General features: G+C 43.6%; 1 protein-coding gene across 1 annotated transcript in view; it reads left to right on the forward strand.

Annotated features, from left to right (window-relative positions):
- The window catches only part of MED16 (mediator complex subunit 16), a 111,026-nt gene that overhangs the window by 77,535 nt on the left and 6,651 nt on the right, over positions 1 to 26,840 (forward strand). The window contains exons 8-13 of the mRNA XM_075352694.1: positions 1,353 to 1,559; positions 5,256 to 5,466; positions 5,556 to 5,689; positions 10,384 to 10,576; positions 11,440 to 11,653; positions 15,152 to 15,235. Coding sequence (XP_075208809.1) covers positions 1,353 to 1,559; positions 5,256 to 5,466; positions 5,556 to 5,689; positions 10,384 to 10,576; positions 11,440 to 11,653; positions 15,152 to 15,235 — 1,043 coding nt within the window. The remainder of the gene's footprint in view (positions 1 to 1,352; positions 1,560 to 5,255; positions 5,467 to 5,555; positions 5,690 to 10,383; positions 10,577 to 11,439; positions 11,654 to 15,151; positions 15,236 to 26,840) is intronic.

The raw sequence follows: 26,840 nt of genomic DNA on the forward strand, positions 1-26,840 counted from the left end.
GTGTCTCACACTGGTAGCTGCCCCTTTTCATTGATAATAATCCCTGGAGACAGATTCTCATGCAGATCAGTTTCTTGCTGCTAGCCTGGAACAGATCATTTACATATAAAAAAAGGTGAATTTCTCCAGAATAATACATCAGATCATACATATTAAGGGACCTTTTTAGTTCGTTTTCTATGACCTACGTGCTCATACAGACAGCTTAGGAGGGTTGATCCTAATGACAAGATTCCCTTTAAAGGGAACCTGTCATGTCTCTTATGCGTTGTGACCTACACACAGTGTCATGTGACCTAGAAACCCCTTCCTACCCATCCCTGTGTTGTAATATTGTGTAATATGAATGTATAAAAAAATGTTTTATAACTTGCGTGTAACCTATGTAAATAAGCAGAGGGTCTAGTCCCCGGGTGTCGCTTTGCCCCGTGGGCGTTTGTATGTTTTCCGTGGTATCAGGCCCCTGTGGGAGTGATACCATGGATTTACATGAGTGACGTCAGTCAGCTCCTGGAGATCCCGCATGTGTACACTTCCCTACCATTCCCGCAGCCTTCTTATCTGGTTGTTTGCTTGTCGGTTTCACCAGTGCACTACACATGATCAGAAGACTCCTGGAGTTCTGACCATGCGCAGAGCGCGTCTAAAGCCGGAAAGTAAACAACCGGATAAGAAGGCTGTGTGAATGGCAAGCGTGCACGCGCGGGATCTCCAGGAGCTGACTGTGACGTTGCTCATGTTAATCCGTGGTATCAGACCCTCTGCTCATTTACATAGGGAACACGTAAGTTATAAAACATTTTTTTATACTTTAATATTACACGATATTACAACATAGGTATGGGTAGGAAGGGGTTACTAGGCCACACATCACCCTTCTTGTAGGTTAGACCACATATGGGACCTTTACCGGTTTCCTTTAAAGAATGAACATATGCAAAGCAATGTCAAAGCAAAGAACTGATTATTCTTCAGGCAACTGTGTAGTAATCATACTGCATCCAGCCTTTTGGTTGTCCCGGTCCGCAGGCTGGACATTGACAGCCGTTGGGCCAGATGTCGTCCTCGGACTGCTCATTTGCTTAGGTCTGCTCTGTGCTTTCGCCCACACAAAGTTGAAAGTATAGTTGTAGTATAACGATAAGAGCACTTGTATTATGAGAATTTTGTTCTTGAGCAGCCCAGGCTGAATGTGAGCAACAACTCTTCACTATATTTTCAATCTCTAACTTGGCAGTGTTGGGAGGCGCAGAAATTCCATTTCTTATTTATTTAGCTATAGTGTACCTATAGACATCCCACTTATTCCTTGCTATTTTAACCCTTGACTGTTCAGACCTCTTATATTACAGCTCAGTATGCTGAGGGTCTCCCCATCAATGGGACATGCACTCGACATGACCACATCGCTTCGTCACCTCCTGTTCCTTCTTGAATACTGCATGGTGACCGGCTATGACTGGTGGGACATATTGCTTCACGTGCAGCCAAGCATGGTACACAATTTAGTTGAAAAGCTGCATGAGGAGTACACCAAACAGAATGCTGCATTACAACAGGTGAGTGCCTTTTCCCAGATCACCCACTAAATAATGCAGACTTGTAGGTTATGGGATATTCTCATGAAGATACTAAAGAGAACCTGTCATCGGGATTATGCATGTTAAAATAAAGGCATGGCCATAAGACGCTATTATACTGATTCATTAGTTGCCTTCAATGAAGAAATCCGCATCCTGGTTGTTTTATCATCATTAGCAGTTTGCCTTTCCTAAGCTTTTGGTGCATATTGTGGTGGGACTGTGGATATGGTCTCTGACTCTGCCCTGGCATCTCGGCTGCCTCTGGTGTCAGTATTTCACATTTTGCACCATCTTAGCTGGGGCCAGTGATTGCACAGATTGCTCTTCTGGCAGCCGTCAGGAAAATGGCGCCGATGGTGTTGCATGCACAGATTTAGATCTCAGCTCAATAACGAGCAGACACCTGCACATGCTCCGCCATAGGCGCTACTTTACTGAAAACTGATGAGTTCAATCTGAACAAGTGCCGCCCGCAGGTAGGATGACGCCGGCGCAAAAGTTAGAACTGGACGAAGATACAGATACTAGATGCATCAGAAGGGACGTAGCAGAGGCAAAGACCATATTCACAGTCCCACCCCAATGCACCAAAAGCTTAGGGAAGGCAAACTGCTAAGTGAAGGTGAAGGGGGCTGTAGCAATATAGACCAACCAGACCAAAAAGGATATTGTCAAGAGAGGTTAACCGACCAACAATTACAAAAAAATTCCCTCTGTAATTAATGCTTTATTAAATTTGCTTAAAAAGTCATTTCAGACAACTAAATAACACAACGGAGAAGTTTGTGTGAAAAAGTGTACACTGGGTATTAAAACACGTGTTCAAGGGTAAATGGGACTAGCTGGTGCAGTGATATACTGAGAGCAGGGCAAGGTTGCCCACTGCATAGGAATTTTACTGCCCCGCCACTGTACACTGTATGTAAGCAGAATCAAATGTAAAGTATTGATGTTTTAACGCTTTGTCTAAATATTATTTGTTTTCAATTGAGAAAATTTTTTTTTTTTTTTATATATATAGATAGATAGAGAGAGATATAAAAAAAAAGTGATATTTTCACTTTTAAATACTAGGGGGAGCAGCTGCTGCAATCCTACTGTAGAGCTACTGTAGAACTAGCTCACTTTACAACTGCAGTAAAAGTGGGTGGAATCTGCTCTCCTGTGTGTGATGTCACGCCTCCCCCTCTCGTTTCCCATTTCCAAAAGGATAAGGGAAGAGGAAGTTTAGGATCACAGTGTGGAGCCATTTTGTTGGTGACAGCAATGTGATCCTAATCTCTAAAGTCTCACTAAAGACAGCTGACAACGTGCGCCTCTGTGTCCCGCACGCTCTGTGTCCCACACTGTATCTTGCACCCCCATATACTGTACTACCGGCCGGGATCGGAGGTCCTAGGTGACATGCGGTGAGGAGGGGTGATCTGCAGCTTTAGCCCGGCACTGTACTACATGGACTTACCTCAGACCTGTGCCCCCGGCAGCCTGTCCTGTCAGCCTGGTGTCTGTTCGTCCCGACTGCGATCACAGCACAGAGGATCGGAAGCCCAAGGTGAGTACATGCGGGGAGGTGAGCGAATGGTGGGGAGGGGGATGGGTTAGCAGGCGGTTTGGGGATGGGTGAGCAAGCGGCGGGGAGGGGGATGGGTGAGCGAGGGGGGGATATGGGGGTGGTCGGCAGTGGGGGGTTGGCAGAGGTGAGGGGGTGGTGAGCAGCGGGGTGGGGAGAAGCATGCCAGGATCAGTTACAGTGCAATCAGCGCTGCACGGCACCGGCACTCACCCCATCCCGGTGGGTGACAGGGGGAAAGTGCAGCACACAGCATACGATGTGAACTCCACAAAGATGGCGGCAATCATTACACACAGTAGATCCAAGATGGCAGTGCCCAGTGTTTCAGTTAAAATAGAATTAAATAAAAACAAAATAAACGGAGTTTAATTTTGTATTAAAAATACTTGATTCCATAATCACTGTTATTAAAACAAAAATAAAAAATGCGATACCTTACCTTTTAAGCACCCTAGGTGTATGTTGCCCCCATTCAATGGTGACTGTCCCTTTTCATCCCTACCTAAACACATATGTAATACCCGTCACCAAGAATCCTCATAATAAAATGCTTTAGGCAAAAAACAATATAGACTGGGCACCATTCATATTTAGAGATGAGCATTCTAATAACTATAAATAGTATAATAGCCCACCAGCCCAGTATAATAACTAAGGAGCTACAATAAGCCCCACAACAAATGCTCTAATTGGCCATATAGTTATATGACCCAATTTGGATACCAAATATGTGATTGCTTCTAAATGAGATAAGCCAGCAAGTTAGTCCTTATTAGTACAGTTGTAAAAAATACTTTAGGGGTACTTAGCGTTTGGATGGTAATTTTCTTAGACCAAATGAGGCTCCGAGTACCAAAGGATACCCCCCACACGAAGATCCTGACGCGTTTACTCTCCAATTAGTATATGGGGTTCATCAGGGGACTACTGGTGGCTTAAAGGACCAATGGTATTCATAAATGGATGGGCCACTTGAAAGAAACCAAGTCCAAAAATTAACCACCTATACCTTTTATATAAATGCCCATATAGATAGTATAAACCTACATTGCGAACTTAACTTATCTAACCTAGAAAGCCGAATAATGATGACAAACGCCTGGGAATAACCGGATAGTATAAAAAGCTAAAATATTTTTTACAACTGTACTAATAAGGACTAACTCGCTGGCTGGTCTCATTTAGAAATCCAAATTGCGTCATATAAATATATGGCCAATTAGAGCATTTGTTGTGGGGCTTATTGTAGCTCCTTAGTTATTATACTGGGCTCGTGGGCTATTATACGTATTAGAATGCTCATCTTTAAATATGAATGGTGCCCAGTCTATAACGTTTTATGCACAAAGCACTTTAATATGAGGTTTCTTGGTGACTGGTATTACATCTGTGTTTAGGTAGGGATATTAAGGGACAGCCGCCGTTGAATGGGGGCACCACACACCTAGGGTGCCTAAAGCCTCATTGTTATAGAGTACAGTGGAGGGGCAGTAAGATTCCTACCCCCATATGCAGTGGGCAACCTCGCCCTGCTCTCAGTATATCAATGCCCCAGCTAGTCCCATTTACCCTTGAACACATGTTTTAATACTCAGTGTGCACTTTTTCACACAAGCACTTCTCCTTTTTGTGATATTTGGGTGTCTGAAATGACTTTTTAAGCAAATTTAATAAAGTATTAATTTCAGAGGGAGTTTTTTTGTAATTGTTGTTTGGTTAACCTGTAGCAATATAGCAATGCGTTGGCCTTTCATGCTCTTTACCAATGGTGATTCATGAGGTCAGACCCTTACTAATCACAATATAATGGGATATCCTTGTAATATGCAATCACTTTATGAAATAACCATTTAAAGGGAATCTCTCACCGGGATAGGAGACCTGTCAACTTTTCAGGAGGGTTTATCAGCAGGAAAGGTGAAAAGTTTTAACTGCGTGCAGCTCTGGTGACAGCCTTCAGCTTTCAGTAAGCAATCCATAAAACGTAGCGCCTGCTTTTTGAGTGGCGGCTTTAGCGCTCTCCAGGCTGGATAATACAGCCAAATTGAATACACATGGATAAATTTAGTAAAACGACACTTTTTTTTTTACACTTTTAGGTCCTTTCCACCAGGATTCTGTCCATGAAAGCATCACTCTGTAAACTGTCGCCTAGCACAATCACTCGAGTTTGTGATTACCACGCCAAACTGTTCCTCATCTCAATCAGCTGCACCCTGAAGTCTTTACTTCGGCCACATGTTCTCAACACTCCTGACAAAAGTCCAGGAGACCGTCTCACGGAGATCTGCAATAAGTTTCCCGACACTGGTGAGGGTCTGGAAGCGCCAGTGTTACATTGACACATGTGCATTTATACCCGAATATGCATTAATATAAGGAAATCCTTTTGTTTTTAGATATAGACAAGGTTATGATTAACCTGAAGACAGAGGAGTTTGTACTGGACATGCCAACTCTTCAGTCTTTACAACAGCTCATCCAGTGGATTGGTGATTTTGTGCTCTATCTACTAACAAGCCTTCCTAATCAGGTAATCTCAACCTCCAAACTGTGCAGGCTATTATTTCAAATTGCTTGAGAATTAACGCTGATGGGCAAGGTGTTTGCCGCCATTATTTCATGTTACATTGCCTGGGGTGAACACGTATTTAATGTTTGGGATCCAAGGGGTAGGCTCCTTTATTTGGAGAGGTAAGCGGAATCAAATAAGACAGCTAACCAAAAAGAGCCAGACTTCCTATGACTAGTTCCCACGACTGTGTGTGGCTCCTATGGCAGTGAGGATTGCTCACATTGAGAATCCTTGGTCTGACCTTCTGTGGAATGTATTCTGTATGTGACACCTCCTGCTTTATGCATGACCAGCATCACAGAGGTGAGAGTGTTCCCCTGAGAAGCATCTTTTACCACTTGTGACTAAAGATATAAAGTTTATAAGTTCATGTCTTGGGAACATTAGAGTCTTACAAAATGGGGGAATAAGTGTCAAGCAGCTTTTCAGTCCCTATTTCTGGATATCCTGTTTAAAAGGTAAAAGTCATGAAAGTTACTTTTTACTTGCTAAAACATTAATCATGAGAAGCATGCCAAAATGTAAATGCAACATAAATCTTGAAAGGGAATGTATCGGCATGTTTTTGCTATTTAATCTGAGAGCAGCAAGATGTAGGGGCAGAAATCCTGATTCCAGTGATTTGTCACTTACCAGGCTGCTTGCCATAGGTTTAACAAAATGTTTTCATCTGCAGAAGTGGCGGATTAGTTGTCTTTGTGCCATATAACCCCACCGCCACCACTGACTGTCGGCTTTCTTTGTGCATTGGAAGAAAGCAGCTTGTAAGTGGTGCGGGAAGGGAGGGGGGGGGGGATTATACAAAGATCAGTATTCAGAGATCCGCTAGGTCTGCAACCGAAAACGCAGAGTTTATTAAAATTGCACCGAGCAGACCGATAATTGACATCAGTGAAATTGAGGAATCTGTCTTTACATAATGCTACTCTCAGACTAAATGGTAAAAGCAAGGTGACTGAATGTAACTTTTAATTAACTAAATGGCCTTTTGGACCATTGTCATAAAGGAATGATAGATACAGTGCCTTGCAAAAGTATTCGGCCCCTTTGAACTTTTTGACCTTTTCCCACATTTCAGGCTTCAAATATAAAGATAAAAATGTAATGTTATGGTGAAGAATCAACAACAAGTGGGACACAATTGTGAAGTTGAATGAAATGTATTGCTTATTTTAAACTTGTTTAAACAATAATAAACTGAAAATTTGGGCGTGCAATATTATTCTCAATGAACTTCTAGAGCAGGGGTCTCAAACACGCGGCCCGCGGGCCGCATGCGGCCCCTAAGGCTGCTTGTTGCGGCCCGCAGACCCCGTGACAATTGTGGCTCTATGCTGAGGGTCGGCGCCGGCAGGAATTTTACTGCTTTTGAATCCATCTGCGGTGCCGCGCAAGCAGCAGTCAGTTCTATCCCAGTTGCTGCTGCTGTCTGCCAATCAGATGCAAGGAGGTGACGTCATACAGCGACGTCACTTCCTTGCATCTGATTGGCAGGCATTAGCCATTGGTCCAGACACAGCTCCTCTGCGCAGCACCGCAAATGGATTCAAATGCAGTGAAGTTCCTGCCGACACCGACCCTCAGCACAGAGCCGCGATCGTCACGGGCCGCAACAAGCAGGTAAGGTACAGGACCCCCTGTGTCCTGGACACAGCGGGTCCTGATCGGCGGGGCCGCAGGAGAACGCAGCTGCCCGTGATCAGGGTTCGGGCCGCTGTGGTCTCCTCGCTGTGCTCTGCCTAGGGAGGACGCTTCCGACTACGCAGCATAAATTCACATGCTGCGGCCTCTGGAAGCCGCACCCAGTTCCGTTTTCACTGCGGGCCGTACACGCACAGTGGGCATGAGGTTTTTAGAAATCCCATGCCCACTGTGCTTTTACCGTACATAGCAGGGTTTTGGACGCAGCTGAAGCATGCTGCATTCAAAGCTCTGCAAGTACTGATCGTGGGCACACAGGGAACGGAGGAAAGGTGAGGAGAATTTTTTTTTTTGTTTGCGTATTACTACAGGGCTGGCCACAATACTATAGGGCTGGCCACAATACTACAGGGCTGGCCACAATACTACAGGGCTGGCCACAATACTACAGGGCTGGCCACAATACTACAGGGCTGGCCACAATACTACAGGGCTGGCCACAATACTACAGGGCTGGCCACAATACTACAGGGCTGGCCACAATACTACAGGGCTGGCCACAATACTACAGGGCTGGCCACAATACTACAGGGCTGGCCACAATACTACAGGGCTGGCCACAATACTACAGGGCTGGCCACAATACTACAGGGCTGGCCACAATACTACAGGGCTGGCCACAATACTACAGGGCTGGCCACAATACTACAGGGCTGGCCACAATACTACAGGGCTGGCCACAATACTACAGGGCTGGCCACAATACTACAGGGCTGGCCACAATACTACAGGGCTGGCCACAATACTACAGGGCTGGCCACAATACTACAGGGCTGGCCACAATACTACAGGGCTGGCCACAATACTACAGGGCTGGCCACAATACTACAGGGCTGGCCACAATACTACAGGGCTGGCCACAATACTATAGGGATGGCCACAATACTACAGGGCTGGCCACAATACTACAGGGCTGGGCCACAATACTACAGGGCTGGGCCACAATACTACAGGGCTGGGCCACAATACTACAAGGGTGGGCAGAGTATTACAGGGATGGGCCACAATACTACAAGGGTGGGCAGAGTATTACAGGGATGGGCAGAATACTACCCAAGAGCTACCACCCAACCGTCCCGGATACAGCGGGACTTTCACGCTTTACATTGTTTGTCCCGTTGCCACGGGCGGGACGGCCGTCTCCCGGGCTCCGCCCACCCACTCTCTCCCCGCCTCACTGCTTTTCCCTCCTACCATCCTAGTAGACGTGGCATAACAGAGAGGAGCGCTGTGCTGCTGCTGGTATGTAAACTGAATCTCCCCAGCGCTGATTTCCCTCACTCCCCCCCCCCACCCCCGGCCGGAGCCTGTCTGTGCGGTCGGCCGGCCGCCTGTCTCTGCGGGCGGACGGCCGCCTCTCTGTGCAGCCGGCCGCCTCTCTCTGCGGGCGGACGGCCGCTTCTCTGTGCAGTCGGCCGGCCGCCTGTCTCTGCGGGCGGACGGCCGCCTCTCTGTACGTGCGGCCGGCTGCCTGTCTGTGCAAGCGGCCGGCCGCCTGTCTGTGCGTGCGGCCGGCCGCTTCTCTGTGCGTGCGGCCGGCCGCCTGTCTGTGCGGGCGCCCCCCGCCGCCTGTCTGTGCGAGCGCCCCCGGTGCCTGTCTGTGCGGGCGCCCCCCGCCGCCTGTCTGTGCGGGCGGCCGGCCGCCTGTCTGTGAAGGCGACCGGCCGCCTCAATGTGCGGGCGACCGGCCGCCTCACTGTGGCTGCCTGCGTGTCCATGCTGGAGGCCCGCCGGCTGCCTGCGTGTCCATGCTGGAGGCCCGCCGGCTGCCTGCGTGTCCATGCTGAATGGGTGTGGATGGGGAGTGGATATGGGTGTGACTGTAAAATGGGTGGGTTAGGGGGCGTGGCCTAAAAATTTGCCGCGTAGCGCGCCACAAACTTTGTCCCTCTTTTCCTTCTTTAAAAGTTGGGAGGTATGCACAATACTACAGGGATGGGCAGAATACTACAGGGATGGCCACAATACTACGAGGATGGGCAGAATACTACAGAGCACAATACTACAAGGATGGGCACAAGACTACAAGGATTGGAATAATATTACTGGGCACAATACTACAGGGCACAAGGATGGCACTATACTAATGGGCACAATACCACAAGGATGAGCACCTTACTACAGGGCACACAGATGGGGATATTACTGCAGCATGGGCACATTACTACAAGATGTTGGCTAAGATTACTATATGATGCTGCTAATTGTAAAACAATTACAAGAAGGTGATAAAATGTAAAAAAATAAAAAATCATAAAAGCATGACTTTTTTTTTACATTAAAAATGCTTTCTGTATATAAACTTAACAAAAAAAGTGCACATTTGTTATAATAAACAAGCGAAAAATGTTTAAAAAAGTGATCCAAGATGTATAGAAAAAAAACATGGATTCATTAAAAATCTTCACTTTGTCCTGCAAATAATGCGGCCCCCCTCAATTTTTTTTTTCTATATGCGGCCCATGCACGCAGCTGAGTTTGAGACCCCTGTTCTAGAGTGAGTTTGCTGCACTGAAAGTAAAGGGGATGAATAATATTGCACGCCCCAATTTTCAGTTATTTATTTTTTATAAAAGTTTAAAATAAGCAATAAATTTCGTTCTACTTCACAATTGTGTCCTACTTGTTGATGCTTCACCATAACATTAAAATTTTTATCTTTGTTCGAAGCCTGAAATGTGGGAAAAGGTTGAAAACTTCAAGGGGGCCAAATACTTTCGCAAGGCACTGTATGTGTGCAAATTTTTGCCATAATCACAGCCAACCAATACTTTGTGAAAAGTTAGAAAAAAGTGTCAAATTTTGCATTTATCTTTTGACCATCCAACATGAGCCACTGTAAAAAGTGTGAATTTTCTGAAACTGTATATTCTTACATTTACACTGGCTGTTTATTAGACTGTACTAGTGTATGTTGAAATGGAGTGTATAATCAGATATGTATTAAACAGGGATCCTCTTTCCGACCCGGACATAGCTTTTTGCGTGATGGAGCATCACTTAGTACATTGCGTGAATTGATGGTCATGATCCGAATTTGGGGACTTCTGAAACCCAGCTGCCTTCCAGTGTACACAGCCACATCCGATACACAGGACAGCATGTCCCTACTTTTCCGTCTTCTTACTCGCCTCTGGATGTGCTGTAAGGATGCTGTTTTGGTAGAAATTCTTCTCTCCCTGAACATGTACAAAATATTTATCCTGTTTTTATTGTCTTGTATGTTGTTTTTCCACTTTCTAATTGCTGCATAGAAAAGACTGATACATGAATGGGGAAATCCAGATTTTCCTACTATAATTAAAAAGCACTGACTAAGCATCTCAACCATTACTCATGTTTTATATTGGGAAGGCTTTGTCGTCATATGGATCCAACCCAGTTCTGCTCATATCCTGATCAATACCACTTTAGCAGCTGATTAGTTATTTGTTACTAAAATGATTGGCTGTGACTGTAGGCATTTGTAAATGTCCTTGCAGTTATGAGCTTAAAAATTATTTCCAGCTTTGAAAGGAATTGGTCGATATCATGAAACCTGATCAATAGTTTTTTTTAATAATTCTAAAAACATTTCCATTTTTTTTTTTTTTTCCCTCCGTGCAAAGTGACTTTTGTGTTTAGCTTGCTGTACAATGCCAATTTTTTCTATAGGATACAGAGGCTTATGAATGGACAAACGTATGGGGACTCAAGTGTAATCATTTGCATCAGGCCCCATAATGCCGTTTTTGGGAAGTTTTTGCATATAGTAAAAATATAGATGTCTCCTTAGTGTATTACATATGTTAAGAAAAACTTGCATGTAAAAAGCAATTGTGAATGTATGCTGAAAACATTACCTGTGTTGGGTGACTGATGCTCTGATATGAAATGCACATAATACAAATTACTTCCACAGTGTAAGTGTGAATTATTTTGCTTGTGGATGTACAAGTTGTGAGGTTTTCTTAACTGTTAGGTAAATTGAAATGCTTAGGCTACAGGTAATGGTCTATTTCTTGTAGGCCGTGATGAAAATCATCCATGTGAACCGGATGAAGCTTTGATAGATGAGTGCTGCCTGCTACCTAGTCAGTTTCTTATTCCTATCATGGATTGGTTGCCCCTGGGAAATGGGTTAATCAGCCGGCTTCAGAGCAAGCTGCCTCTACGCCTCCAGTTTGGGAAACCACCAGGTTCCCCCAGCCATGCTTCTATACAGTATGAGGCTTATACAAGGTAAGCAGAGCAGATCAGCTGGAAATGTCCGAATACTGAGAGATGCGGATGAGCACCTGACCGCAAGTATGAAAATCACATACAGTACCTTGAAAAAGTATTCATACACCGTGAACTGTTTCATATTCTTGATCACTTTACACTCAGATGTATTTTATTTGAGTTGTATGTGATATACCAACACAAAGTAACAAGTATGTGTGAAATGTAAAGGAAATGGTTTTCCACATAGTTAACCCCTTCACCCCGAGACGGTTTTCGCTTTCCTGAACACTCCAAATGTTTCAGTTCTGACCAGTGTCCTTTATGAGAACTCTGAAACACTTCAACGGATCACAGTGATTCTGAGATTTGTTTTTTTTCGGGACATATGGTGCTTCCAGTTAGTGGTAAATTTAGAACGATATATTTTGCATTTATTCGTGAAAATATCAGAAATTTGTTGTGCAATTTCTCCTGAGAATGCCAACACCTCCCATGTGGTGGAAAACTACTGTTTGGATGCACAGTAGGGTTTCGGAAGGGAAGGAGTGTCATTTGACTTTTGGAATGCAAACTTGGCTGGAATTGTTAGTGGAAACCATATTGCACTTGTAGAGCTCCTAATGTGTCTTAACCAAGGAAAACCCCCACAAGGGACCCCATTTTGAAAACTAGAACCCTCAAGAAATTTTGATGTGTGTTGAGCACTTTGAATCCCCAGGTGCTTCACAGTATTTTATAATGTTGAGCCGTGAAAATGAAAAGTCAATTTTTTCCCACAAAACATATTGTTTTATTCCACAATTTTCACAAGGATAGAAGGAGAAATGGATGGACCCCAAACTTTTTTGTGCTATTTTTTTCCTAAGTACGTGGATGGCCTATATGTTTGAGCTGTCATACTGTATAGCTCTGAAAGGAAGGAATGACATTTTAGAATGCAGACTTTGATGGAATTGTCTGCCGGCATCATGTCACAGAGAGGCCCTAATGTGCCTACACACACGCGCGCACACACATGTATGACCATATGTTTTAATTGCTCTAGTGTTTTCCTGTTGTATGAATTTTAGAACATGGGGGCATACGTAGGTTGTGTGGAGTGCATCAGGTTGGCATATGTAAGCTATGTAAAGTACATCAAGTCGCTCAATAAATTAGAGTAAGTCAGTCATAATTTGTATATGAGTGATAGACTTTGAAACATTATTTTATACACAGGCCAGGATTGTCAGGGCAGGTGTTACACTAAAAAATGGTGTCCTTTCTTATCCCTCTTCCCCTCTTCTGTAACACACTTTGCTCTTTTTTGTCACCTTCCTTTCTTTCCAGATTGGGAGATTTCACCTGGCAAATGTTGCCCTGGTACAACACTGGCCTCTTCAGTTCCAGAAGTACTGGAGCCCTCTTCTTCCAGACTTCAAATAATCGGACCTTGATCACTACCTCCAGGAACTGAAGGAGGGTGTCCGTGTGGCCTGCACATCGTGTTATACCTTGCCATCTTTACAATGTGCACTGACAGCTTATTGCAGCACACCTTCGCCTTTTTCATGGCACTACAGGGCTGGAGAACTTGATCAGAGGGATCAACTCCCCCCGTGTTCTTATTGTACCCAAGAATACCTTTGGTTTGTGGACTTGTGTAGCAGTACCCCGTACAGTCATGGGGGTGCTGCTATTACCATGTATTGTGGTCAAGAAAAGGACATCCCTCTTGTCCTTGTACTTGACCACAAGCATGTTGTTACTAAATTGGGCTGTGTTCTCTCCCTTTCTGAGCATAAAATTCTCAGTGATAAGAAATGCATAGCAGTATGGACTAATATACAGCAGGGAAAATACTAATATAACATAACAACCCGAGGGGAAAACAACCAAAGTCCACATTGACTGTACAAAAATCTCAACTTTATTGAAACAGAATCATTGGAGAGTACAAAAGGGAGGTGCATGCAAAAAAGCAAGAGCACACATTCCGTATATCCAATCAATATATTAGATTATACCTATTAAGGAGCAGCAGTCTGAACAGTTTCCTAAAACAGTAATATAACTAAACCACCACTTGGAGTATACAACTATTTAATAACTTAAATTGAGAAAAGTGACTCAAGTTCATATATCAACAAATCACAAAATGGGCAACAGACACACAATTTCATATGTTACCTAGAGTAACTACAGTGAAATTCCCAGGCGAATAATGTCCACCCTAACCCGTGTTTCGGAGCTCAGCCTTAGTTAGGGGGTCGTCTCAGGGTGGGCACTGTGCATTATTGTTGTAATACAAATATTTGTGGCTGGTCCCAGCGTGTCTAGGTCATGGCCATGCGGAATACTGGAGTGTTATATAAACCATCAACACTCCAATATTGCTGAACTCCTGGCTTCTTCACTATCCCCATTGAAGAACAAGGCCCCAAAAGGACATCATTTCTACTGCATCTATGGGAGTCCAGTTAGAAAATGATAAAGTGGGGCTTTGGGCCCAAAATTATTGGATGTATAAATTTCTCTTGGCCACCATGAAATTTAACAAATTCTCAGAAAAAAAAAGTGTTTGGAAAAGTCAATTTCTGTGAGGCCGGCAGTGTCAAACTGTATTTTTGGTTGGGTTACAAAACCAGGAATGTGAGGCAGGTGGGGTCGATAGGTGGTCATTAACAGAGGGCTTATTTGCTGTCCTTCGACACTGCACAACACTTTGAAAAAACTATCCCCACCATCAAACATAATGGTGGCAGCATGACGCTTTGGGGATGCTTTCTTTCACTAGGGATAGGGAAGCTAGTCAGAGTTCACAGGAAGATGGATGGAGTTAAATACATTGTAATTTTGGAGGAAAACAACTGTTAGATGCTGCAAAAGACTTGGGACTGGAGCCTAGCTTCACCTTCCTGCAGGAAAATGAACCTAAACTTAATGCCCGAGCTACAATGGATGGTTTAGATCAAAGCGCAGACCAAAATCCCATTGAGAATCTGTGGTAAGATGTAAAAACTACTCTTCACAGACTCCTCCATCCAATATCACTGAGGTATAAAGCTAATTTACATAGAAGAATGGGCAAAAATTTCAGGCTATGGATGCACAAAGCTGGTAAAGATAAACTATACAAGACTTTCAACAGTAATTGTGGAAAAAGATATCCTACAAGGTATTTACTTATGGGCTGAGTACAAATGCACGTCACAAATTTCAGATTTATATTTTTTAAAATATTTAGAAAAACACGTATCATTTCCTTTCCACTTCACAAGTACTTGCTACTTAGGGTTTGTAGATTACCTAAAATACCAATAAAATACATTTGTGTTTGGGGGTGTAATGTGGAAACGTTCACAGGGTATGAATACTTTTGCAATGCGCTGCACTTGCGGTCTTGAGCTGTGTCTTATCAGTGAGTATATGACACATTATTAGGGCAGCTTGCTGAAAGTTTGCCCTGGGTTGAAAATGTGAGCACTTTTCAAAATTTTCATTTGAATTTTTTTTTTTTCCTTTGTTTCACAGGTCACCCACCCAACCAAAAATTGATCATTTGAGAAGACTGCATCTGGGAACCTTTCCCACTGAGCCCTGCAAATCCTGCACACGGTGAGCTTAATGGGTCCCATGAAACAGTGATGCCAGTGTATTCTAAACCCTTCCTGATATGGCCAATTTCCATCCATGTGTCTTTGATTTTTCCTCCCCTTCTTCCGATAGCCATGACTTTTTTTTTATTTCTTCTGCCCACATAGACTTATGGCAGTACTTTTTGAATCTCAACATTTATTTTAGCATTTAATGTACTGGAAAAATGTGCAAGTGCGTTGAAATTTCAAAAAAAAAAACCCATCACAATGCTGACATTTTGTTTTCTGAGAATTATTTTTATGGCGTACATTTTAGGGTAAAAATGACCCGGCAGTATGATTCACCTCATCAGTTTGATTGCATGATACCAAACGTATACAATTTTTCTATTTTTTTTTTTTTTTTTTGTTTTTTGTGCTAAAAAAAAATCCAGACATTTGCTACAAAAAAATGCAAATAGTTTTTTTTTTGTCTCCATTTTCCAGAAGGTTTTCAGTTGACAGAGCTGTGTGAGTACTTATTTCTTTTTTTTTTTTGTGTGGGACATTTTTTGCTAGATGGTGGCGACTAAAAACATGCAATTTTGGTGTTTTCAGAATTTCTTTCCGTTTGTGGAATTTACCGATTAGTTCTTTGATATTTTCATAGATGTCCATGGCGATCTCGCATATGTCCTTTTTTAAATTTTCTTTATTTTTCATAGAAAAGGGGGAGGATTTGAACTTTTTACTGTATTTCTTAAGGCCCTGTCACACTAAGCAACATCGCTAGCAACATCGCTGCTAACGAACAACTTTTGTGACGTTGCTAGCGATGTTGCTGTGTGTGACATCCAGCAACAACCTGGCCCCTGCTGTGAGGTCGTTGGTTGTTGCTGAATGTCCTGGGCCATTTTTTAGTTGTTGCTGTCCCGCTGTGAAGCACAGATCGCTGTGTGTGACAGCGAGACAGCAACAACTAAATGTGCAGGCAGCAGGAGCCGGCTTCTGCGGAGGCTGGTAACCAATGTAAACATCGGGTAACCAAGAAGCCCTGTCCTTGGTTACCCGATATTTACCTTTGATACCAGCCTCCGCCGCTCTCACTGTCAGTGCCGACTCCTGCTGTGTGCACATTTAGCTGAAGCACACATCGGGTTAATTAACCCCATGTGTGCTGTAACTAGGAGAGCAAGGAGCCAGCGCTAAGCATTGTGCGCTGCTCCCTGCTCTGTGCACATGTAGCTGCAGCACACATCGGGAAATTAACCCCATGTGTGCTGTAACTAGGAGAGCAAGGAGCCAGCGCTAAGCATTGTGCGCTGCTCCCTGCTCTGTGCACATTTAGCTGCAGCACACATTGGGAAATTAACCCGATGTGTGCTGTAACTAGGAGAGCAAGGAGCCAGCGCTAAGCATTGTGCGCTGCTCCCTGCTCTGTGCACATTTAGCTGAAGCACACATTGGGAAATTAACCCGATGTGTGCTGTAACTAGGAGAGCAGGGAGCCAGCGCTCAGTGTGCGCTGCTCCCTGCTCTCTGCACGTGTAGCTCCGTGCGGTGGTAACCAAGGTAAATATCGGGTTGGTTACCCGATATTTACCTTAGTTACCAAGCGCAGCATCTTCCACGCGGCGCTGGGGGCTGGTCACTGGTTGCTGGTGAGCTCACCAGCAACTTGTGTAGCGACGCTCCAGCGATCCCTGCCAGGTCAGGTTGCTGGTGGGATCGCTGGAGCGTTGCAGTGTGACATCTCACCAGCAACCTCCTAGCAACTTACCAGCAATCCCTATCGTTGTTGGGATCGCTGGTAAGTTGCTTAATGTGACTGGACCTTTAATCTCCTTAGGGGATTTGAACTTGCGATTGTTTGATCAACTCATGGTCTCCTTTTGAAGCCCAGCCACAAGTTGTTTTTCAGAGAAGCTCCATGATGACTGGCACAGGGGTCTTCAACAGACCTCCAGCTGTCATAACAACCCATGGGCATCCCACAATTGTGTCACAAGGACGCCAAATGGTGCATAGAATAATGTGCTCTTATGTTAGTGTGCTGTTTATACCACTGTCAAAGTTTGACTACAGATTTAACAGGTGAACTCTGTCTGGTGGAGCTCTGTTCTACCCACGTTTGTTAGTCAGATTCTGGCTATGTCTCACAGCCATTAGCTGCAGGGTATGGGTCAGAGTTAGAAATCTCGGCGAGAGATGACCAGTTTTTTAACAGTTTTCCTTTATCTAATTAGCACTGTTTATGCATTTAGCAATATGGTTCCGTTCTGAACATTATTTCTTTTGTACTCTCAGAAATTTCATTTGATTTTAACTTCCTACTAGTGGAGAGAACATGACCTGAATAGATACAAGCACCCCAGGGTTGGACTGACCCTTGGGAGAATCCTCTGGTGGGCCATGGCCTCTTCTTCACTCTTCTTCAGGGGTGTCTTTAGTCAAGATGAACCCGATGCTGAATGGCGGCCTGGCCATGCCATCACCATCTGGACAATGGTATCTGTATCTTGGGTGTTCAAATAACGATGAATACAATTGCGGAGTATAGTGAACCCTACATTGCATAGGAGAGCTGTGGGGGCCATAGTGCCATGTATAGGATAGGTACGCGGGCCATAGTGATGTGTATAGGAGAGCTGTGGGGGCCATGGTATGGGGTTTAGAAGAGCTGTGGGGGCCATGGTATGGGGTATAGAAGAGCTGTGGGGGCCATGGTATGGGGTATAGAAGAGCTGTGGGGGCCATGGTATGGGGTATAGAAGAGCTGTGGGGGCCATGGTATGGGGTATAGAAGAGCTGTGAGGGCCATGGTATTGTGTATAGAAGAGCTGTGGGGGCCATGATATTGTGTATAGGAGAGCTGTGGGGGCCATCGTATTTTGTATAAGGAAGCTGTGGGGGCCATGGTATTGTGTATAGGAGAGCTGTGGGGGCCATGGTATTGTATATAGGAGAGCTGTGGGGGACATGGTATTGTGTATAGGAGAGCTGTGGGGGCCATCGTATTTTGTATAAGGAAGCTGTGGGGGCCATGGTATTGTGTATAGGAGAGCCGTGGGGGTCATGATATTGTGTATAGGAGAGCTGTGGGGGCCATCGTATTTTCTATAAGGAAGCTGTGGGAGCTATGGTATTGTGTATAGGAGAGCTGTGGTGGCCATGGTATTGTGTATAGGAGAGCTGTGGGGGCCATGGTATTGTATATAGGAGAGCTGTGGGAGCCATGATATTGAGTATAGGAGAGCTGTGGGGGACATGGTATTGTGTTTAGGAGAGCTGTGGGGGCCATCGTATTTTGTATAAGGAAGCTGTGGGAGCTATGGTATTGTGTATAGGAGAGCTGTGGGGGCCATGGTATTGTGTATAGGAGAGCTGTGGGGGCCATGGTATTGTATATAGGAGAGCTGTGGGAGCCATGGTATTGTGTATAGGAGAGCTGCGGGGGTCATGATATTGTGTATAGGAGAGCTGTGGGAGCCATGATATTGTGTATAGGAGAGCTGTGGGAGCCATGATATTGTGTATAGGAGAGCTGTGGGGGCCATGGTAATGTGTATAGGAGAGCTGTGGGGGCCATGGTATTGTGTATAGGAGAGCTGTGGGGGCCATGGTATTGTGTATAGGAGAGCTGTGGGGGCCATGGTATTGTGTATAGGAGAGCTGTGGGGGCCATGATATTGTGTATAGGAGAGCTGTGGGGGTCATGATATTGTGTATAGGAGAGCTGTAGCTGCCATCGTATTGTGTATAGAGCTGTGGGGGTCATGATATTGTGTATAAGGAAGCTGTGGGGGCCATGGTATTGTGTATAGGAGAGCTGTGGGGGCCATGATATTGTGTATAGGAGAGCTGTGGGGGCCATGGTATTGTGTATAGGAGAGCTGTGGGGGCCATGGTATTGTGTATAGGAGAGCTGTGGGGGCCATGATATTGTGTATAGGACAGCTGTGGGGGCCATGGTATTGTGTATAGGAGAGCTGTGGGGGCCATGGTATTGTGTATAGGAGAGCTGTGGGGGCCATGGTATTGTGTATAGGAGAGCTGTGGGGGCCATGATATTGTGTATAGGACAGCTGTGGGGGCCATGGTATTGTGTATAGGAGAGCTGTGGGGGCCATGGTATTGTGTATAGGAGAGCTGTGGGGGCCATGATATTGTGTATAGGACAGCTGTGGGGGCCATGGTATTGTGTATAGGAGAGCTGTGGGGGCCATGGTATTGTGTATAGGAGAGCTGTGGGGGCCATGATATTGTGTATAGGAGAGCTGTGGGGGCCATGGCATTGTGTATAGGAGAGCTGTGGGGGCCATGATATTGTGTATAGGGGAGCTGTGGGGGCCATGGTATTGTGTATAGTAGAGCTGTGGGGGCCATGGTATTGTGTATAGTAGAGCTGTGGGGGTCATGATATTGTGTATAGGAGAGCTGTAGCTGCCATCGTATTGTGTATAGAGCTGTGGGGGCTATCATATTGTGTATGAGCTGTGGGGGTCATGATATTGTGTATAAGGAAGCTGTGGGGGCCATGGTATTGTGTATAGGAGAGCTGTGGGGGCCAGGGCTGTGGAGTCGGTAAGCCAAACCTTCGACTCCGACTCCTCAATTTCCCTTGCACAGACTCCACAACTCCGACTCCACGACTCCGACTCCCACATATATTGCTTATAGTTAAGTGAAAAATTTATTGTAGTACAATGTGAACATCAGATATTTAATCATTTTTATGATACAAAAATCAAGATATTTAGATAGAGCATAAAATATATTTATTGGAATAGAACTTTAGAACACAAAATACAATAAATTGTAAATATGTTATACAGTATGTAATATACAGTAGATTACATATATATATTGTGTGCATGTATAATATATATATAATTACATATTGTATTACATATTTACAATTTATTACAGTTTTTTGTGTTCTAAAGTTGTATTCCAATAAATATATTTTATGTTCTATCTAAATATCTTGATTATTGTATCATAAAAATGATTAAATGTCTGATGTTCACATTGTACTACAATACATTTTTCACTTAAATATAAGCAATATACTAAATGTTATTATTTAGTAGGTTTTTGTTGAAAACTGTTTTTGCCACACTATGTAATACACTATGTAAGTGGCAAAAAACAGTTTTCAACAAAAACATACTAAATAACATTTGTGCAGTCCATGAATTTGTTCTACGAAATAGAATTGCCTCCATCAGATCCTCCTTCGCAGATGACCTCAAATCTGACCTAATAATTTTAAGGCTAGAGAACAACCTCTCTACACTAACTGGGTTGGAGACAAAGCCGTAACCACATGGGCAACATCTTTAACAATTTCCAGGTATAAAGGAATTGCCTCATGCACAGTCAGTTTTGATGAACGGTTGAATTTTTCTATTTCTTTGAGAGCAAGTGAAAAATTTTACTGAAATCTGGTCAATCTGCTGCTATAGGAGACTGAGTGAAATCTTTTTCCTTGCGGCAATGCTTTGCCTGCTCCATGTCATCCAAATACTTGTCAAAGTTAAACTCATCTGATAAGGATGAAGATATGGCAGCAGTAGCACTGTAAGGACCCAAGTCCTCTTGTGCCTGACAGTCCTGTAGCTGCTCATCCTAACTGCTACCTCACTCAAAGCTTCTTTTCCTTTAGTAAACTGTTGATCATCAAGCAGTATATGATGACTTGGGTCCACGTAAACAGCTGCCAGAAGAATTTTATTTTCCAATAGCTGTGTCTCTCCGTTTCATTGAAGCAGAAATGCCATCTGCAATTAAGCCTCCTCTTTGGGACAGGCAAAATAGGAAGTTCTTCCACTCCCTTATGAAAATGCCAGGAGTTAAATCCTCAGCTTGTAATTTTTTGTCACGTTAAATGGGTGATTAAGCAATGCCTTTAATTCATCCAAGTGTCCATTGACCTTCATTTAAGGTTACTTGAGGGTTCACCATATCTATAAGAAACTATTTTAGTTCAAGCAATCGCTCAGTCATTAAATAAGTGCTGCCTCACCATGTGGCTTGATCAACAATTGCCCCTTTTCCAGCACGTCTCTTTAAGATGGAATCAATTTTAGGGGTTCTGGCCGCAATAACCAACTTCCTCACTTTTCCAATCAGATTTCCAGCATGTCCGCCCAGTTTCACACATCCGGCTTTTCGCCAGTTTGGCGGATGCGGCGCACGCCAGTACAGCACAATACAGTACAGTGGCAGCGCCACAACTTCCGGGTGACATGCTCCGGTCACATGAAAGCATGTGACCATCGTTTGTCGCGCTGCCACTGTACTGTATTCACTGTACTGGAGTGCGCCGCATCCGCCAAACCGACGAAAAGACGGATGTGTGAAACCGGGCTCCCTCTTGCAGACTATCTCTTATTGCCAGCTGCAGCGTGTGCACAACACAGCGCATGTGATGAATATGAAAGTGTTTTGAAGCAGCTTCAACAAGATCAACTAATCGTAAAGTATCATTTTGCTGTTCTTCTGTTGTAATATCTGTTTGTTCCTCAGTTACATGAACAGCACTGTGGCCTTCCATCTCACACATACTAAATCCTAAATATTCTTCTAGCTGTTGTTCATTACTCTCATTCGTCAGTTTAATTGTACTTAAGTTTGAAGCATTGTTCGTTACAATGGCAAGAACCTGTTCTTTTTTGCGTTCCTAATCTTGCAGAACGTTTTCCACTAAGGCCTGGAGAAACTGACTGATGTGATGAGCTTTATTATCTTTTACTGCCAGTGTCTTGCTAACAATTTCTTTCTTGTCACAAACATATCGAACATTGATGGCAAAATAATTCAGTGAAATGCAGTGACTCCGGGCATCCCAGCAAAGGCAATGGGTGAAAAGATATGACATTCAGACACATCGTTTTGTGAGGATCCTCACAAAGAATGAGCATGTCAGTTTGTGTGGTGTTTTTCTAATCTGCTTTTGCTGTTGAAAGCATTATTTATGAGCTCAAAAACCTTTCAGTTGATGCGGTTTTTTAAAAAGCTGATTTGCTTTTGCAGCTGAAAAACGTATCCTCAAAAAACATAACAAAAACGCTGTGTGACTGCAGCATTAGATCAGGAATAGAACAGACATTTATAGGACATTTCATAAGTTTCCCAAATTCCTATGAAAACCTTTTCATCACACTCTGCATTGCACTACTGTCCCCAATCTAATATATAAAGCTCAGTGTATGCAAACTAAGAGGACCAGGGAAAAGCGTAGTCATGGTCACATGTGAGACCAATCAATCAAGGATCAACACGACTTTTTTTGCAAAAATATAACAATACATTTATTTAAATAGATAGCAAAAAAAGTGACATAAATACAATTACAGTAGAACATTAGACAATGATCAGGTTCATAAGGATGTCACAGATGTAAAAACACGTGGGTCCACCTTCCATATGGGGAGTAAAATTACAGTAGTAAATACCATGAACCAAGGAAACCCCAGTGTAATAGAACAATAGTCACAGCAATATCACAGCACTTGGTGCAACATATTTCAAATAAGTGTACCAGATATCACATAGTGAACCAGGCTGTGATTAAACATAGAAAGCATAGTACACTTGGGGACAGGTCATGGACTGAGATAACAGATCAAATAAAACGGGTAGATATACGGTGACTCATAGCATAGTTAACTAACCCACATGGTAAACTCACCCATACTGGTCGGAGGAACCCGAGAAAAACGTGCCCCCGACGCGCACGTTTCGGTGTCTTCTTCGGGGGGCCGTGATGTGAAAATAAAGCTCAGTGTATGTATGTGTGTATGTATATATGTGTGTGTTACATAGTTACATAGTTACTTAGGTTGAAAAAAGACCTAGGTCCATCTAGTTCAACTTCCTCCACCAGTTCTACATTTGGTCACTAAGTCATTTATAACCAACAATGTTGTGTGTAGTGAGGAAATCATCCTGCCCTTTTTTAAAAGCTGTTATAGTATCAGCCATTACTACCTCTTGTGATAGGGCATTCCACAGTCTGACTGCTCTAACTGTAAAGAACCCTTTCCTATTTAGCTGCCGGAATCGCTTTTATTCCACTCGCAGTGAGTGCCCCCTGGTCCTTGGTATTGTCTTTGGAAGAAATAAGTCATGTGCCAGTCCTTTTATATTGACCACACATGTATTTATACATACATATAAATGAGGTCTCCTCTGAGACGTCTTTTTTCTAAGCTAAACAAATCTAACTTTTTCAACCTCTCATCATATGGGAGACCTTCCATTCCTTGTAGTAGTCTAGTTGCCCGCCTTTGAACTGCCTCTAACTTCTGAATGTCCTTTTTAAAATGTGGAGCCCAAAACTTTTTCCCATATTCCAGATGTGGCCTTTATAGAGGGGTAACAATATGTTGGGATCACGGGATCTAATCTCTCTTTTTATACACCCTAGAATCTTGTTAGCTTTAGCAGCTGCTGCCTGACATTGTGTGCTGCTGCTCAGCTTATTTGTAATAAGAATACCCAAGTCCTTCTCCTGTTCTGTAGTCCCGTGTGTACTTCCATTTAATGTATATGCAGCTATAGGATTACTCCGTCCTAGGTGCATTACTTTACATTTATCAACATTAAATCTCATTTGCCAAGTATCTGCCCATTCTGACATCTTATCCAGATCTTTTTGTAATATTGTACTATCAAGGTCAGTTTTTAATATCCTACATAGTTTGGTGTCATCAGCAAAGACTGACACTTTACTATCAGTCCCATCCACAAGGTCATTAATAAAGAAATTAAAAAGAATTGGTCCTAGCACAGATCCCTGCGGCACCCCACTGCTGACTGCAGCCCATTTAGAGAATGTACCATTTATTACTACTCTTTGTTTCCTATCTTTTAGCCAATTCCTTACCCAGTTGCATATAGTTTCCCCTAGTCCTTGCTTCTGGAGCTTTAATATAAGGCTATTGTATGGTACAGTATCAAGCTGCATTACCAATATCCAGGTTTGCACTTACCCCCTCATAGAAGCCCAACAGGTTGGTTAGACACGACTTATCTTTCATGAATCCATGCTGTCTGTCAGTTATTATATTATTTTCTGCAATATATTTTTGCATGTCATCCCTTAAAATGCCCTCAAAAACTTTGCATACTACTGATGTCAGGCTTACTGGACGGTAGTTGCCTGGATCTATCCTCTTACCTTTCTTAAATATCGGTACCACATCAGCAATCCTCCAATCCTGAGGCACCAACCCTGTTACAAGCGAGTCTAAAAAGATGAGATACAGCGGTCTGTCGATAATGGAGCTCAATTCCCTCAATATTCGTGGATGAATGCTATCTGGCCCTGGGGATTTGTCAATGTTTAATTTACTTAGACGTAGGCGTACTTCTTCTTGTGTTAAAATTAATTATATCGGGTGGTGAACTTTGATTTTTCTCTTGTTGAATGATCCCTGGTACAGTCAGTTCCTTGGTGAACACAGATGAGAAATGCCTATTTAATATCTCAGTCTTTTGTTTGTCCTCTATAACTAACGTGTTATTATATTTTAAGGGGCTAATACTATCCTTTGTTTTCCTTTTGGCATTAATGTATTTATAAAAGATTTTGGGATTTATTTTAATGTCCTTGGCGATTTTTGTTTCAGTAGCTAGTTTTCCTTGCTTGATTTCTTTTTTACATTTCCTATTGATATCTTTTATACTTCTGAAATGTTATTTCTGTATTCTCAGCCTTTAAGATTTTAAATGCCCCTTGTTTTTGTTTTATTATACTTTGTACAGTCTTATTTATTTATAGTGGTTTCTTTTTATTCCTGGACATTTTATTACCAGAGGGTATAAGCTTTTTACAGGACTCTAGCAGTATATCCTTAAACTTACCCCATTTATGTTCGGTATTCCCAGTTACCATGACTTTGTCCCAATCTACACATTTAAGCTCTTCCCTTAATTTGTTGAAATCAGCTTTCCTAAAGTTCCAGGTTTTTGCATTTCCCCTTTGAAATGTTCTATTGAATATTACTTTGAAGCTTACCATATTATGATCGCTGGTGCCCAAGTGCTCCCGGATCTGTAGGTCTGAAATGGTATCCGGTCTATTTGACAGGACCAGATCTAGCAAATTATCTCCCCTGGTCGGGTCATCTACCATCTGAGAGAGAAAATGGTCTTGAATGGTAGATAAGAATTTACAGATTTTAGCAGAACCAGAAGATTCTATATCCCACTGAATGTCTGGATAGTTGAAATCCCCCATAATAAAAACCCAATTATTATTATTAGCTGCCTTTTCAATTTGTTCCAGCATTTCACCCTCTATTTGTTCAGGTATGTTAGGAGGCTTATGGCAAACTCCAATTAGCATTTTTCTATTATTCCCCTCCCCATGTACATTTACCCATAGTGCCTCTACATTGTTGCAGTTCCCCCCAATGTCATCATTCAACACAGGTTTTAGGTTAGATTTGATAAATATACACACCCCACCACCTTTTTTGTCTTTCCTGTCCTTCCTAAATGTAGTGTAACCCTGTATGTTTGTCACCCAGTCATGGCTTTCATCCAGCCAGGTTTCTGTAATGCCCACCACATCATAATCCATGGTTGACATAAGAGTCTCCATTTCATTCATTTTGTTTGCAAGACGTCTTGCATTTGCCAGTAGACATTTAATCCTATTAACACCTTTATTACTCCTAGCCTTCCTACGTTCCTTGCATGTCCCATCCCCCCCTAATCCTTCATTGACCATTACCATCTCACTGTCTCTATCTGCTCTATCTATCCCCTTATTTACTCCACTACCCTCCCTCCCCCCAGAACCTAGTTTAAAAGCTCCTCCATCCGTCTGACCATTTTCTCCCCCAGCACAGCTGCACCCTCCCCATTGAGGTGCAGCCCGTCCCTACCGTAGAGCCTGTAGCCAAAGTCGGCCCAGTTCTCCATGAACCCGAACCCTTCCTTCCTGCACCAATTTCTAAGCCACGTATTTATTTCCCTAAGCTCCCGCTGTCCTTTCTAGTGCCGCTCATGGCACCGGTAGTATTTCTGAAAACACCACCTTGGAGGTCCTGGACTTCAGCTTCTCTTCTAGTTCCCTGTAATCATTTTAAGGACCTTCCACCTGCCTCTAACTTTGTCATTAGTACCAATGTGCACCATGACCGCTGGGTTTTCCCCAGCCCCACCCAGCAATCTGTCTATCTGATCCGCAATATGCCGAACCCGAGCACCCGGCAGACAACACACTGTTCGGCATTCACGGTCTCGGCGACAGATGACCCTGTCTGTCCCCCTAATTATAGAGTCCCCTACCACCAACATCTGTCTGGGCTTTGCTGCACTCCTCTTTCCCTCCTTCCTACAGCAGTCGTTCTCCTGGTTGCTAGGAGCAACGTCCTGCTGTAGTGACCCTAGTCCTGGCCCTTCATTCCTAATATCAGCCAAACAGGCATATTTACTAGATTGTGCCAGGTCAGGACTAGGCTCCCTGACACTTTTCCCCCTACCTCTTCTTCTAACTGTTACCCAGCTACCTACCTCTGGGTCCTGATCTTCCCCACCTCCACCCTCCTCCATATCATTGGCCCCAGCCAGAGAAAGCTCAGTGAGCTCTAAACTCCTCTCCAGGTTTGCAATGCCCCTGAGTGTTG

This window comes from Anomaloglossus baeobatrachus, chromosome 1 (assembly GCF_048569485.1).
Source record: "Anomaloglossus baeobatrachus isolate aAnoBae1 chromosome 1, aAnoBae1.hap1, whole genome shotgun sequence".
Classification (NCBI taxonomy): domain Eukaryota; kingdom Metazoa; phylum Chordata; class Amphibia; order Anura; family Aromobatidae; genus Anomaloglossus; species Anomaloglossus baeobatrachus.